Raw genomic sequence first — 12,149 nt, forward strand, 5'->3', positions numbered from 1 at the left:
ATGTTATCGTTGTAAAACATTCATAATTGTGACTATATTCTTAAAATGACTGCAAATTTTATTATATATATATATATATATATATAGAAAAAAAAATAAAAATTATAAATATATTATATTTTATATATATATATTTTTTTATTTTATTTTTTATTTATATATATATATATATATATATATATATATATATATATATATATATATATATATATATATAAAATATAATATATTTATAATTTTTATTTTTTTTTCTGTGAAATGCTACTGATATAAATCCAAGCCAATGCTTCAATCCATTCTCTTTAAATCCCCAAGGGAGCTTCTAGCTATTGCTAGTAGTGGCTACAGGTAGCAAGGACATGTCCACCACCCGATGCGACAGGAAATGCCTTGCAGGTGGTCTCGCCTTGCAATGTGCGCACAACTAGAAGCTATTTTATTCATTGTCGATCAGGTTAATAAAGGAGGCATTTTAAATAAAATGCATGATGAGTTGGTCCACATGGACGGGTTTTTGACTTAAATGGGTTCCGAATAGAATAATAATAATAATCACTCAATTGCTAAATATATAATATTTACTTTATTGAAGAGCTGAAAGGATCTGACCATAAGTGAATATTGTAATGGTTCGGCCAGAGAGCATGGTCTGGTTTTAGGTCTGGGATCAGTCTTGTGAAGGTGCTTGGCCTCATCGCCGCTGGTTCATTCCGGAGAGATTCTTCAGCTGCAGGCACAAACAAAAAAAATGGGATAAAAAGTGAATATTCATTTAATTTCCCTGCATAATTCAAAGGATCAAACTTGCCCGTAAACATGCGACGTACGAATGGTAGAGAAGACTTACAGTTAAAGCAGCACCCATGAGGCCCTGCACGACCGCTTCACCCGTCGACTGCAACTGATGGACAAACGACAACACACGATTTACAACGTTTACATTCAATGTTAGCTTGGAGATCAATCAAAGCCTCCATATTTGGCAGCACGACACCTGTTTGGCGGAGGTGGCCATGTTGACTGCATCCTGAATGCGGTTGTCGAGAAAGATCCAAGTGTCCTGGAAGTCTGGGGAAGAATCCTGCAGCATCACCAGCTCCGTGGTGTTGTAGATGCCGGTCAGTGCTGCTCTTTTTCTGTACCAGTTCATCTGGAAGAAGAGAAATTGATTTTTTACAGAGCAAAATAGCACAATGGCTGTCTGGCTAATGAAATATTTTGCATTGGAGGACGTTTCTTAAATCATAAATACTTCAACTTGCTGATATAGTTCATCTTCAAACAGCTAAAATAATGCATAAGGCTAAGAATAACCAATTAGCTAAAAATGTTTGCTAAATACAAGGATGAAAAGTCTTGAGTCAGTCATGATGTGTTAAATTAAATTAAATTTGATATAAATATATTTTATATATAAAATTTAATTTAATTTAATTTTAAAATAAAATACAATATTTATATTTTTTTTATTTTATTTTTATAAAATTTTATTTTATTTAAATACAATAAAATATTTTTTTTTATAAAATTTTATTTTATTTTTTATAACATTTTATTTTCATTCATTCATTCATTTTCTACCGCTTTTTCCTCACGAGGGTCGCGGGGGTGCTGGAGCCTATCCCAGCTGTCTTCGGGCGAGAGGCGGGGTACACCCTGGACTGGTGGACAGCCAATCACAGGGCACATATAGACAAACAACCATTCACACTCACATTCATACCTATGGACAATTTGGAGTGGCTAATTAACCTAGCATGTTTTTGGAATGTGGGAGGAAACCGGAGTACCCGGAGAAAACCCACGCATTCACGGGGAGAACATGCAAACTCCACACAGAGATGGCCGAGGGTGGAATCGAACCCTGGTCCTCCTAGCTGTGAGGTCTACGTGCTAACCACTAGACCGCCGTGCCGCCACATTTTATTTTATTTTATTTTATTAAAAAAAATTAAATTATATGAGGTATGAGGTACGAGTACATTATTAAAAAAAAAAAAAACCTTAAACTGTATTATGGAAAGCAGGAAGTGAACAAATGTAACAGTTACTGATTGTAAAAGTACCAGATGGAGGGGTAGGATTTAATAAGCTTTGCTTCTTCCTACTCCTTTTGGACATGTGGAACTGGGAACTGATTATGGGATGCACTCAATTGGAATCTGATGCATGTTCTAATGAAATAAAACCATTACCATTACGTTATAGTATTGTACACTAGCCACTAATGTTACAGTAACGTTGGGTGAAATACACAAGCACCAGACTTGATCGCCGGAACAGTAGGCTATTAATGCATCTTTGAATGACCTCACTTTAATGTGCAGCATTATTCTGTTGCATGCGTTGTGTTTTATGGTGTTGGCCACATTGCGGACGTTGTTGTGCCTGCGGCCCACCCAGCAGACGAGTACCAGACGACAAATGTGAACGCACCCTCGGTTAATAGCTAGCAACTGACAGTCAGAAACAAGTACACAATGCTGCGAAGGACTGCTAAAGCGGGAGCAGGAAAGGAGCAAACGATTAGACCGGCTCACGTCTGTGGATCTGTCTCCAGCGTAGTACCAGATGTCGTCCACCAGGGTGGAAAGGTGTTTCAGAGCCTCAGGGATGTTATGAGGCAGTAGCAGGATGCTCATCGCCTGAGGAGACAAACACGGGAGTCAAGAATCTAGTAGGAGTCTTAAAAATCTGACAGGGAAAACCAACACCAGGCTGATGTGTCTTCCATGCTGTCACTCACCATCATGCACAGTTTACCTGCGGCCATGTTTCTATGTAGGGGACGTGCATCCGAAGTCTGGTCTCCACTGCATCTCTTAGAAAGTCAGCAGTCTTCTTTGGTCTGCAAGAGTATGGAGTTACCAAAAAAAAAAAATCAACTGTTAGAATGAAAGTAGCCATTTTGGTTTCCCACATGTATAAATGGTGTGTGCATACTCTGCTTGTCCCAGCTGGACCTGCTTGTGCTGTTCGGCGAGGATCTCGGCCAGTTGGGAATTGCACTGAGCAACGAAATGCAGCACCAAGTCTCCAGCTCCGTTGTTAAACATGCCGGCGGACGCCGACGACAGGCCCAGCGTCTGGCGCCAACACACACATATGGGATATTTTTACCCGGAGAGCCAATTAATTAATTTTTAATTTTTAATTACAAAACATTTTAATTTAAAAAAATTTAATTTTTAATTTTAAAATAAAAACAAAATAATTTTAAAATTAAAAATTTAATTTTCATTCATTCATTCATTCATTTTCTACCGCTTTTTCCTCACAAGGGTCACGGGGGTGCTGGAGCCTATCCCAGCTGTCTTCGGGCGTAAGGCGGGGTACACCCTGGACTGGTGGCCAGCCAATCACAGGACACATATAGACAAACAACCATTCACACTCACATTCATACCTATGGACAATTTGGAGTGGCTAATTAACCTAGCATGTTTTTGGAATGTGGGAGGAAACCGGAGTACCCGGAGAAAACCCACGCATGCACGGGGAGAACATGCAAACTCCACACAGAGATGCCCGAGGGTGGAATTGAACCCTGGTCTCCTAGCTGTGAGGTCTGCGCGCTAACCCCTAGTCCACCGTGCCGTCAAAAATTTTAATTTTTAAAATTAAAATTAGTAGTAAATAATTTTTTTTAAATTAAAAATTAAAAATTAAAAATTAAAAATTAAAAAATAAAAAATAAAAAATAAAAAATAAAAAATAAAAAATAAAAAATAAAAAATAAAAAATAAAAAATAAAAAATAAAAAATAAAAAATAAAAAATAAAAAATAAAAAATTAAAAATTAAAAATTAAAAATCAAAAATTAAAAACAATTTAATTGCCAAAAAAATTGCTAGATACAAGGATGAAGAGTCTTGAACCAGTTATGATGTGATATATACCGTATTTTCTGGACTATAAGTCCTTAGCATAATTAGGTAGAAAAATCATACATAAGTCGCACTGGAGTATAAGTCGCATTTTTTGCGGGTAATTTATTTTCCAAACTACTTGACCAAAACAGACATTACGTCATCTTGGAAGGCAAGTTCTAACATGAATAAAAGAATAGAGAACAGGCTGAATAGGTGTAAGATATGCTAACACAATGCTTATTCAGATACACAAAAAATAAACATGAACAGAAAAGGTGTCCAGCGTTTATGGAACATAAACACTTTTTTCATTTATAAGTCGCTCTGGAGTATAAGTCGCAGGAACAGCCAACCTATGAAAAATAGTGTGACTTATAGTCCGGAAAATATGGTATGTATCACTATATTGACAGTTACTATGGTGCCCATTATGTTATTGTATTCATATCACCTCATACTTCGGTACATGACAAAAAATAAATAAAAATACCACAAAAAAATATTGTAATTATAGTAGAAAGGCAGGAAGTGAACAAATGTAACAGTTACTGATTGTAAAAGTACCACATGCAGGGGTAGGATTTAATAAGCTTTGCTTCTTCCTACTCCTTTTGGACATGTGGAACTGGGAACTGATTATGTGATGCATTCAATTGTAATCTGATGCATGTTCAAATTAAAACCATTAGCATTAGCATTACCATAAAAGACTAAAAGTCCTCCCCCAAATCATGGCCGCTTATCTCCCCCCTCATCTCACCTCAGCACCGGCCGCAATGGCCTCCGCGGTCCAACCATGCTGCGGGACAAACTCCAAAGCAGCGGCCAGGATTCGCCCTTGAAGCTGCTCCTCCGTTTCGTACTCCTCACCTTGCTCTTCACTCTCATCCTGGAAACTAAAAGTAAATAAGAAACAAACAAGACAGTCGCAGTTTGAACTTGAGTACCCAGAAATCCTTCAGTGTTGTGTTCTGCACTTAAAAGTAACAGACTGACCTGCTGTTCGCTCGGGTAGACTCGTCGGCATGTGTGTTACTTGTCGACTCTCTTTGGGTCGTCCCGGCTGTTGGGTCCTGACCGACGTGTTTGTTGGATTTGGATTCATCCTGAAGCATCAGCGCTGCACAGCGGAAGCCTCGTTTGACACTGACACACTCAGGTTTTGCTGCTGGTGCTGCGATAACTGGAAGGAGGAAAAGTAGTCGATTCACAATCCAGTCTTACTATGAGTACAACATGTATTCATTACCCGATTTTTCAGTACGGTAATCCCTCGTTTAGTGCAGTTAATTACTTCCAGATCCGACCGTGATAAGTAAATGTAGGATTTGTTCTTTAGAAATGGAATATTTTCATAGTAGGCACACAGAAAACCTGGTTATGACCTTCTAGATACGCTTTTCAATCATTATTAGAGCTCCTAAAGAGGAAATAACACCCCTATAGTCACCTTTACGGTCGTATTACCCAATAAAGCATAAATTATAAGCCAAAATAAGACTTGTGCTAGTATGTGCTGCTGTAAATGTCGTCCAGTGCTGGGGGAGCAGAGTGAGAGTCGGACAAAACACGGTGACGGTGGTTGTTCAAAGTTTTGGCGTGGCAGCATATGCCCATCGCAAAAAATTTTGGCGGCCGATAATGGCCCTACAAATTATAGATGATAAATGATATTATTGTCAACATTATACATATATATTTCCATTAATATAATGATAATATATGGCATAATAAAACTACTGATTGCAACTGGTGATAACAATACTGACTGATATCCCTCCAGTCTGGCTTCCCTGGTAGCTGGGCTAACTTGCAGCATTTCTCTCCTTGTTTTGATGGGTTTGTGTGGCTAAATTTAAATTAGCTAACATTTACAACCAATTGACACCTTTTAAACACAGATACTGAAATATCTCGGAGCACTTAAGAGGCGATATTGGATCCGCCAACATCTTACATAACCAGTGAGCAGACTTTCGTCACCTTTGTGAGCTCGCAATCCACAAAAATACCAAGATGTCAAATAAAAACGCCAGCTTTACAAAAGCGGAGGCGATACACAATTCCGTCCTTCACGATCACCTTCTCTTGATAAGAGACGTTATTGGCGAATACTCGGAGTGATCGCGCAGCGAAATAAAACATTATTAGTTTCCATCACATACGATCAAATGATGCTGCTGCTGGTGGTGGTCCATATTTACTGCTGCCCAGCCCCCGGAGTGCCCTTCCAGCACGTACAGCCCTCAGCAGCGCCGCCATGTTGGTTATTTTCCTTTCGACTTTCTGACGTCACTTTAGCGCGACTCAGAGAGGCGACACAAAAGTTGGCTACACAAAAGTAGTCAGGTGGTCATAATTCAAGCGTAAAATAACTTACACTTGTTAAATTTTAATTATATTATATATGGTTACATATGTGAAAAGCAAAATGGATAAATATGTAAGCGTGTATTTTACGCATTCATTTACAGCACCATTTTTACACATCAATAAAACGGAAATCAGTCTCTTATTTTTTTAAACAAACGGAAGTCAGTCTCTTATTTTTTAAAACAAACAGGAAATACGACCGGACTATTCTATTTTGTGTATCTTTGTACCTTCAGACCGTCGTCCAAACCAAGGGTACGTTGCCTATTGACTATTTTACAGTTTTATATCAGTGCTAATATGTGTGCTAATTTCTACACACCCACAAGGATTAAGTAACCAATTTAGTATATAGAAGTAGACGCGAGCTGCGCAATACTTTGTGTGTCAGGTGGTCGGCTTTCGTCAGAATCCGCAATGTAAGCGTGTACGTCGCATTAATTCATTTTCTGTGATATGACATAGGGATATAAATATATATTTTTGTATTTATTCGGCGTATAAAAGACGGCAGGAGATTGGCTGATGTAAGATTTGAGTGATACTGGGTAATTTCCGTTGCTTAATGTTATCGCGTCGTTATCAGCAGTAAGTTGTCAGTAAGGAATATTGCTATTGGCTACCATAAATAAAATTGCATAACATTTTAAAAACATTTAGCATGTTTAAAAGCCTCCGCCATCCTCCGGTTTTTCCTGTGGAAAAGGTTTGTGGCCCACTGACGTCGGTATGCGTTTCCTTCCAGGTCCTCATGGCAGACCTTGGTATCAAAACTGGGGATAAGGTGCTGATGGTTTGGGCTCAGCCATCATCGCCTGCCAGTTTGAAAGAGTTTGCAGAGGATGTTGGTGCCATTGTTGGGGCAGATGGCAGAGTTTCTGTGGAAAACATGGAAAGACTGCTGCTGTGTGAGTAGAAAGCATAATGTAAAATGCTAAATGTACTGCAAAAAAAGGTCAGTAAGGATAATTCATAATGCCGCCTACAGAGAACATACTAACTCCTTATTTCTAAAATCACTAATACTTCAACTTGCTGATATAGTTCATCTTCAAACAGCTAAAATAACGCATAAGGCTAAAAATATTACCTAATTAGCTAAAAATGTCATCCAATATCGGACTCGGATATATCGGAAATTCGCTCACAACGGACAGATAAAAAAGAACCAATTTTTCTGTAATGCATTTCCAATAAAAATTCATTGCATATATCGGATTTTTTAGAACGGATTTCGCCTATTTCGGACAAAATCTCCAGTCCTGTTCCAATGCATTTCCATGAAATTTCCCTGGCATATATCGGATGGCCGCATCGTGGCGCTCCGATTCGCCGAATGGTGACAGGCCGCTATACGACGTCATTTGCAGCGTTTGCAGCGTTGCCTGCGTGTCCAGGTACATTGGAAACATAGTCAAGGAAGTGCCTTTTTATAACGGATAAAATCCCATTCACGCATATACCGGATATAAATCCCATATATGCGTAAAACGGACATTTTCCGGTATACGCATATAACGGATTTCGCTTATATCGGACAAAACCAGTGGGAACAATTGAATCCGATATATCCGAGGTTTACTGTATATCGTATTTTCTGGACTACAAGTCGCTCCGGAGTATAAGTCGCACAAGGCCAAAAATACATAATTAGGTAGAAAAAAACATACATAATTCGTACTGGTGTATTTTTTGTGTATTCAGATACACAAAAAATAAACATGAACAGAAAAGGTGTCTTTTTTCATTTATAAGTCGCTCTGGAGTATAAGTCGCAGGAACTGCCAACCTATTTAAAAAAAAAGTGCGATTTATAATCCGGAAAATACGGTATATATTCTGTAGCAACAAAATGAAGTGAATGCTCTTTTTTTTCTTCCCGTAAGTTTTGTCATATTATGACTCTACTTCCATAATAATATAACTTTTACCTCCTAACCCAACGAAAATCCGTGGTTTGTGTTCTCCTCGCCATGCAGCGTCCCATGAAGCGTCCACGTTCGACTGCGTGCTCTCGTGTCTGCTGGCCGACGGCTCGTCCATACACAGCTCCGAGTCTCTGGCAGAGATGGCCAGGGTCCTCAAACCGGGTGGGAGGTTAATTCTGGATGAACCTGTCACAGGTAGGATGCAGTTATTGTCACCTCAAGCAGCCATTTTTTTCTATTCACATGCTCCGCATACCTGTATGAAATGTGCTTTGTGTTGCAGGCGTGGATGCGCAGACTGTGAGGACCGTTGAGAAGCTGACGTCCGCTCTGAAGTTATCAGGATTGATGTCAGCGACAGAGGTGGGAGACATGATAGACGTGATCATGTATGGAGAAGTAATCAATTAGAGAAGAACATTTAGAATTAAAAAAAAGTGTTCCTCCCTTCAGGTTAGTAAAACACAACTAAGTGCGGAGGCTTTGAACGCACTGCAGGCGGCTACCGGTTACCACGGAAACACGCTGTCACGAGTACGCATGTCCGCAAGCAAACCCAACTTTGAGGTCGGATCAACCAGTTCCATAAAGCTGTCTTTTGGGAAAAGAAACACTCAGCCAGGTATTGTGTTGGGACCAGTAAAACCGGCAAACTGGTCACCAGGCCTTGAATTGGCGATGTTCATCATTTCAGCGGAGAAACCAGCTCTGGATCCGAACGCGGTGAAAATGTGGACGCTGTCGGCCAACGACATGAATGACGGCGACGTGGTGAGTTTCGTTGCTGCTCTTGCTAACATTTGAGCCGTCTGTACTGAGCTCCTGCTTCCTGTCCGGGCCAGGATCTGGTGGACTCTGACGACCTGCTCGACGAGGAGGATTTCAAGAAGCCAGACCCGGCGTCTCTGAAAGCGCCCACCTGCGGGGAAGGAGCAGGCAAGAAGAAGAAAGCCTGCAAGAACTGGTGAGTTTTGACGTTTGTGCTACAGTCTGGTCTACGTCAGGAACTTCAATGGTGTCTCTTTGCGGCAGCACGTGCGGTCTCGCTGAGGAGCTGGAACAGGAGAATAAAGGACAACCGAAAACCAATTTGCCAAAGTCTGCCTGTGGAAGTGTGAGTACACTAATGGACGACAAAGTTTTAGCCGTGTCCAATCGATCTCTCGATAATCAAACTATATGTGTGAGGTTATAAAAATGTGTATAGTATGTTCCAAGTGAAAGATCTTGCGATGGTGTTCTCTCTGTTGTAGATGAGTACATACATGTTGCATTCACATTCAGAAGAAAAATGGAAAATATTCCATTCCCAACATATGCTAATTGAGTCAGCCTGCGGCAACTATGATAGCTAGCCACCGCATTCTCCTAACATTCTCTTATATGTAAATATGGGCTAATAACTATAAAAGCAATCTTCACTCGCTAAATGTACTGTAAAAAAAAGGTCAGTAAGGATAATTCATAATGCCGCCTACAGAGAACATACTAACTCCTTATTTCTAAAATGACAAATACTTCAACTTGCTGATATAGTTCATCTTCAAACAGCTAAAATAATGCATAAGGCTAAAAATATTACCCAATTAGCTAAAAATGTCATCCAATACTTCTCTACAAGAGAGGAGAAATATGATGTCAGGGAAGAAGTACATTTGAAACACTTCTATGCTAGGACTACGTTATGCTAGCCATAGCATTTCAGTATGTGGAATCAAACTATGGAATGGATTGAGTAAGGGAATCAAACAATGCACAACGATGAGCCAATTCAAGAAACAATACAAGCAGTTGATGTTTGCTAAATCCAAGGATGAAGAGTCTTGAACCAGTCATGATGTGCTATATATATCACTATATTGACACGCACTATGGTACACATTATGGCATTGGATGCTCATATCACAGAGTACTTTGGTACGGGACAAATTAAATTAAATTAAATATATTTTATATATAAAATTGTATTTTATTTTAAAATAAAATGAAATACATTTTTTATAACATTTTATACAATTTTATTTTTTTATTTTTAAAAATTAAATTAAATTTTATAAAAAAAAATTATTTTATTAAATTTAAATAAAATAAAAAATTTCCAGAATTTTATTTTATAAAAATATAAAAATTAATAAATATTTTATAAAATTGTATTTTATTTTATTTTTTAAAATAAAATTTTCAAAAAAATTATAAAATTTAAAATTAAATTATATTAGAAAAGCAGGTATGGTACCCATTATGGCATTGGATGCTCATATCACCTTGTCAAATAAAACTGAAAAAATTAAAAGAAAAAAAACAATTTTTTTAAATTATATTATGAAAGCAGGAAGTGAACAAATGTAACAGTTAGTGATTGTAAAAGTACCAGATGGAGGGGTAGGATTTAATAAGCTTTGCTTCTTCCTACTCCTTTTGGACATGTGGAACTGGGAACTGATTATGGGATGCACTCAATTGGAATCTGATGCATGTTCAAATAAATGACCATTACAAACTTTCCACTGTAAAAGTTTGCAGTAAAACCTGGAAAAAAAAATAAATTCATAATTTATGTGCAGGTTAATCGAATCGTGATATTGTGATTTTGAACCTTCTGAATGACCAGTCATGATGTGCTATATATATCACTATATTGACGGTTACTATGGTACCCATTATGGCATTGGATGCTCATATCACATATCACTTCCTTCGGTACGAGGTACATTATTAAAAAAAACAAAAAAAAAACCTTAAACTGTATTATGGAAAGCAGGAAGTGAACAAGTGTATTATTATGTAATCTGATGCATGTTCAAATGAAATAAAACCATTACCATTCTCGGTAACAGATCATACCATCTGTAGTAATAATATTGAATTCCACTTCAGAGTACAAAACCTTGACACTTGAAGTCGTGTGTGTGTGTGTGTGTGTGTGTGTGTGTGTCTAACAGTGTTACCTTGGCGATGCATTCCGATGTGCCAGCTGTCCATACCTGGGGATGCCAGCATTCAAACCAGGAGAGAAGATTGTGTTGGAAAACAGCACGCTGACAGACGCTTGAAGATTCCTCAAATTGAAAATGGATGATTCCGCTTCTGTGCTGGATTGGTTGAGAAGATCCATAAAATGCTAAAAAAGCGAAAATATTTAGATGATGTCTAAAGAACACGTGCAGGATATTCCAACTTTCATTTGCGTTTAAGACAAACGTGTTTCATTCTCACACACGTATCCTTCTATGATTGTATTCCTAAGACTTGTTTAGTAAAAAGACTTTAAAATGAGATGTTTCTACAGCGTCATTTTTACCTCTAAAAGACATCAAGATGTGTTTAACTATGGATGGCAGTTAAGCCAGTAGGAGTGAAATACATAAAACATATTATTTGACCTATATTGAATTATCGTCAAATAGTCTCGCACCACAGCGTAGGTGCGCCTTATGTATGACATCGCTTTCACCCAGTGATCCGTTCTCATTCAGATGAGACACTTTCTCATAGACCAGGGGTCTCAAACACGCGGCCCGCGGGCCAAATGTGGCCCGCAGGACACTAGTTTGAGGCCCCCGCCTTGATATGAAAGTTAGTGCGGCCCATGCAAGTTTGATATGGATGCTGTATGGTATCATGTACCCAGAAAAAATTATTACGTTTGATTCATGTTCATGTTAAAGGTTAAATAACTGTTAATAGTTATCCTCCCTATCCGTGTGGAAGTGGTAAGTTTTTGGCTATTTAAGTTTAAAGGAAATAACTTGGAGGCTACCGTTTAGGTCGCTAGCTCTCTAGTTTGCGAGTTAGCATGTGTCTCAAGACCCTGCAGTTGCGCAATATGTTGTAAATAAAAAGAGTATAAATGTGACTATAGTCGTGTTTTGTCATGTCTACAGGGCTCTAATAATGCTTTGTTCATTTTAATATGAAAAAAATCATTTGTCTACCCACCAACTATGTGCTTTCTTAACTTTTTATTATTTGCCAT

The 12,149-nt window shown here is 38.3% G+C and overlaps 2 protein-coding genes across 2 annotated transcripts; one reads left to right on the forward strand and one right to left on the reverse strand.

Annotated features, from left to right (window-relative positions):
* Nucleotides 1-564: 564 nt before the first annotated feature.
* coq9 (coenzyme Q9 homolog (S. cerevisiae)) lies at nucleotides 565-6,193 on the reverse strand. The gene is made up of 9 exons (XM_058076290.1): nucleotides 6,038-6,193; nucleotides 4,869-5,055; nucleotides 4,633-4,768; nucleotides 2,944-3,086; nucleotides 2,764-2,848; nucleotides 2,541-2,645; nucleotides 995-1,150; nucleotides 848-901; nucleotides 565-727 (listed from the first exon to the last, which is right to left on the reverse strand). The coding sequence occupies exons 1-9, from the start codon at nucleotides 6,132-6,134 to the stop codon at nucleotides 692-694; spliced, it is 999 nt and encodes a 332-aa protein (XP_057932273.1). The 5' UTR covers nucleotides 6,135-6,193; the 3' UTR covers nucleotides 565-691.
* Nucleotides 6,194-6,404: 211 nt separating this feature from the next.
* Nucleotides 6,405-11,683, forward strand: ciapin1 (cytokine induced apoptosis inhibitor 1). The gene is made up of 9 exons (XM_058076291.1): nucleotides 6,405-6,500; nucleotides 6,991-7,153; nucleotides 8,225-8,368; nucleotides 8,457-8,536; nucleotides 8,627-8,795; nucleotides 8,868-8,944; nucleotides 9,016-9,137; nucleotides 9,206-9,287; nucleotides 11,116-11,683. The coding sequence occupies exons 2-9, from the start codon at nucleotides 6,997-6,999 to the stop codon at nucleotides 11,224-11,226; spliced, it is 942 nt and encodes a 313-aa protein (XP_057932274.1). The 5' UTR covers nucleotides 6,405-6,500; nucleotides 6,991-6,996; the 3' UTR covers nucleotides 11,227-11,683.
* Nucleotides 11,684-12,149: the final 466 nt, after the last annotated feature.

The sequence above is a fragment of the Doryrhamphus excisus genome, chromosome 6 (assembly GCF_030265055.1).
Source record: "Doryrhamphus excisus isolate RoL2022-K1 chromosome 6, RoL_Dexc_1.0, whole genome shotgun sequence".
NCBI lineage: Eukaryota > Metazoa > Chordata > Actinopteri > Syngnathiformes > Syngnathidae > Doryrhamphus > Doryrhamphus excisus.

What these genes read in the sequence shown, in the direction of transcription:
- coq9 (XM_058076290.1), bottom strand. Translation starts at nt 6,134, where the DNA reads ATGGCGGCGCTGCTGAGGGCTGTACGTGCTGGAAGGGCACTCCGGGGG. An exon ending in TCTACCCGAGCGAACAGCAG is followed by an intron (nt 4,769 to 4,868) that starts GTCAGTCTGTTA and finishes ATTTACTTTTAG; the next exon opens with TTTCCAGGATGAGAGTGAAG. An exon ending in TGGCCACCTCCGCCAAACAG is followed by an intron (nt 902 to 994) that starts GTGTCGTGCTGC and finishes TTTGTCCATCAG; the next exon opens with TTGCAGTCGACGGGTGAAGC.
- ciapin1 (XM_058076291.1), top strand. Translation starts at nt 6,997, where the DNA reads ATGGCAGACCTTGGTATCAAAACTGGGGATAAGGTGCTGATGGTTTGG. An exon ending in CATGGAAAGACTGCTGCTGT is followed by an intron (nt 7,154 to 8,224) that starts GTGAGTAGAAAG and finishes CTCGCCATGCAG; the next exon opens with CGTCCCATGAAGCGTCCACG. An exon ending in TCTGGATGAACCTGTCACAG is followed by an intron (nt 8,369 to 8,456) that starts GTAGGATGCAGT and finishes TTTGTGTTGCAG; the next exon opens with GCGTGGATGCGCAGACTGTG.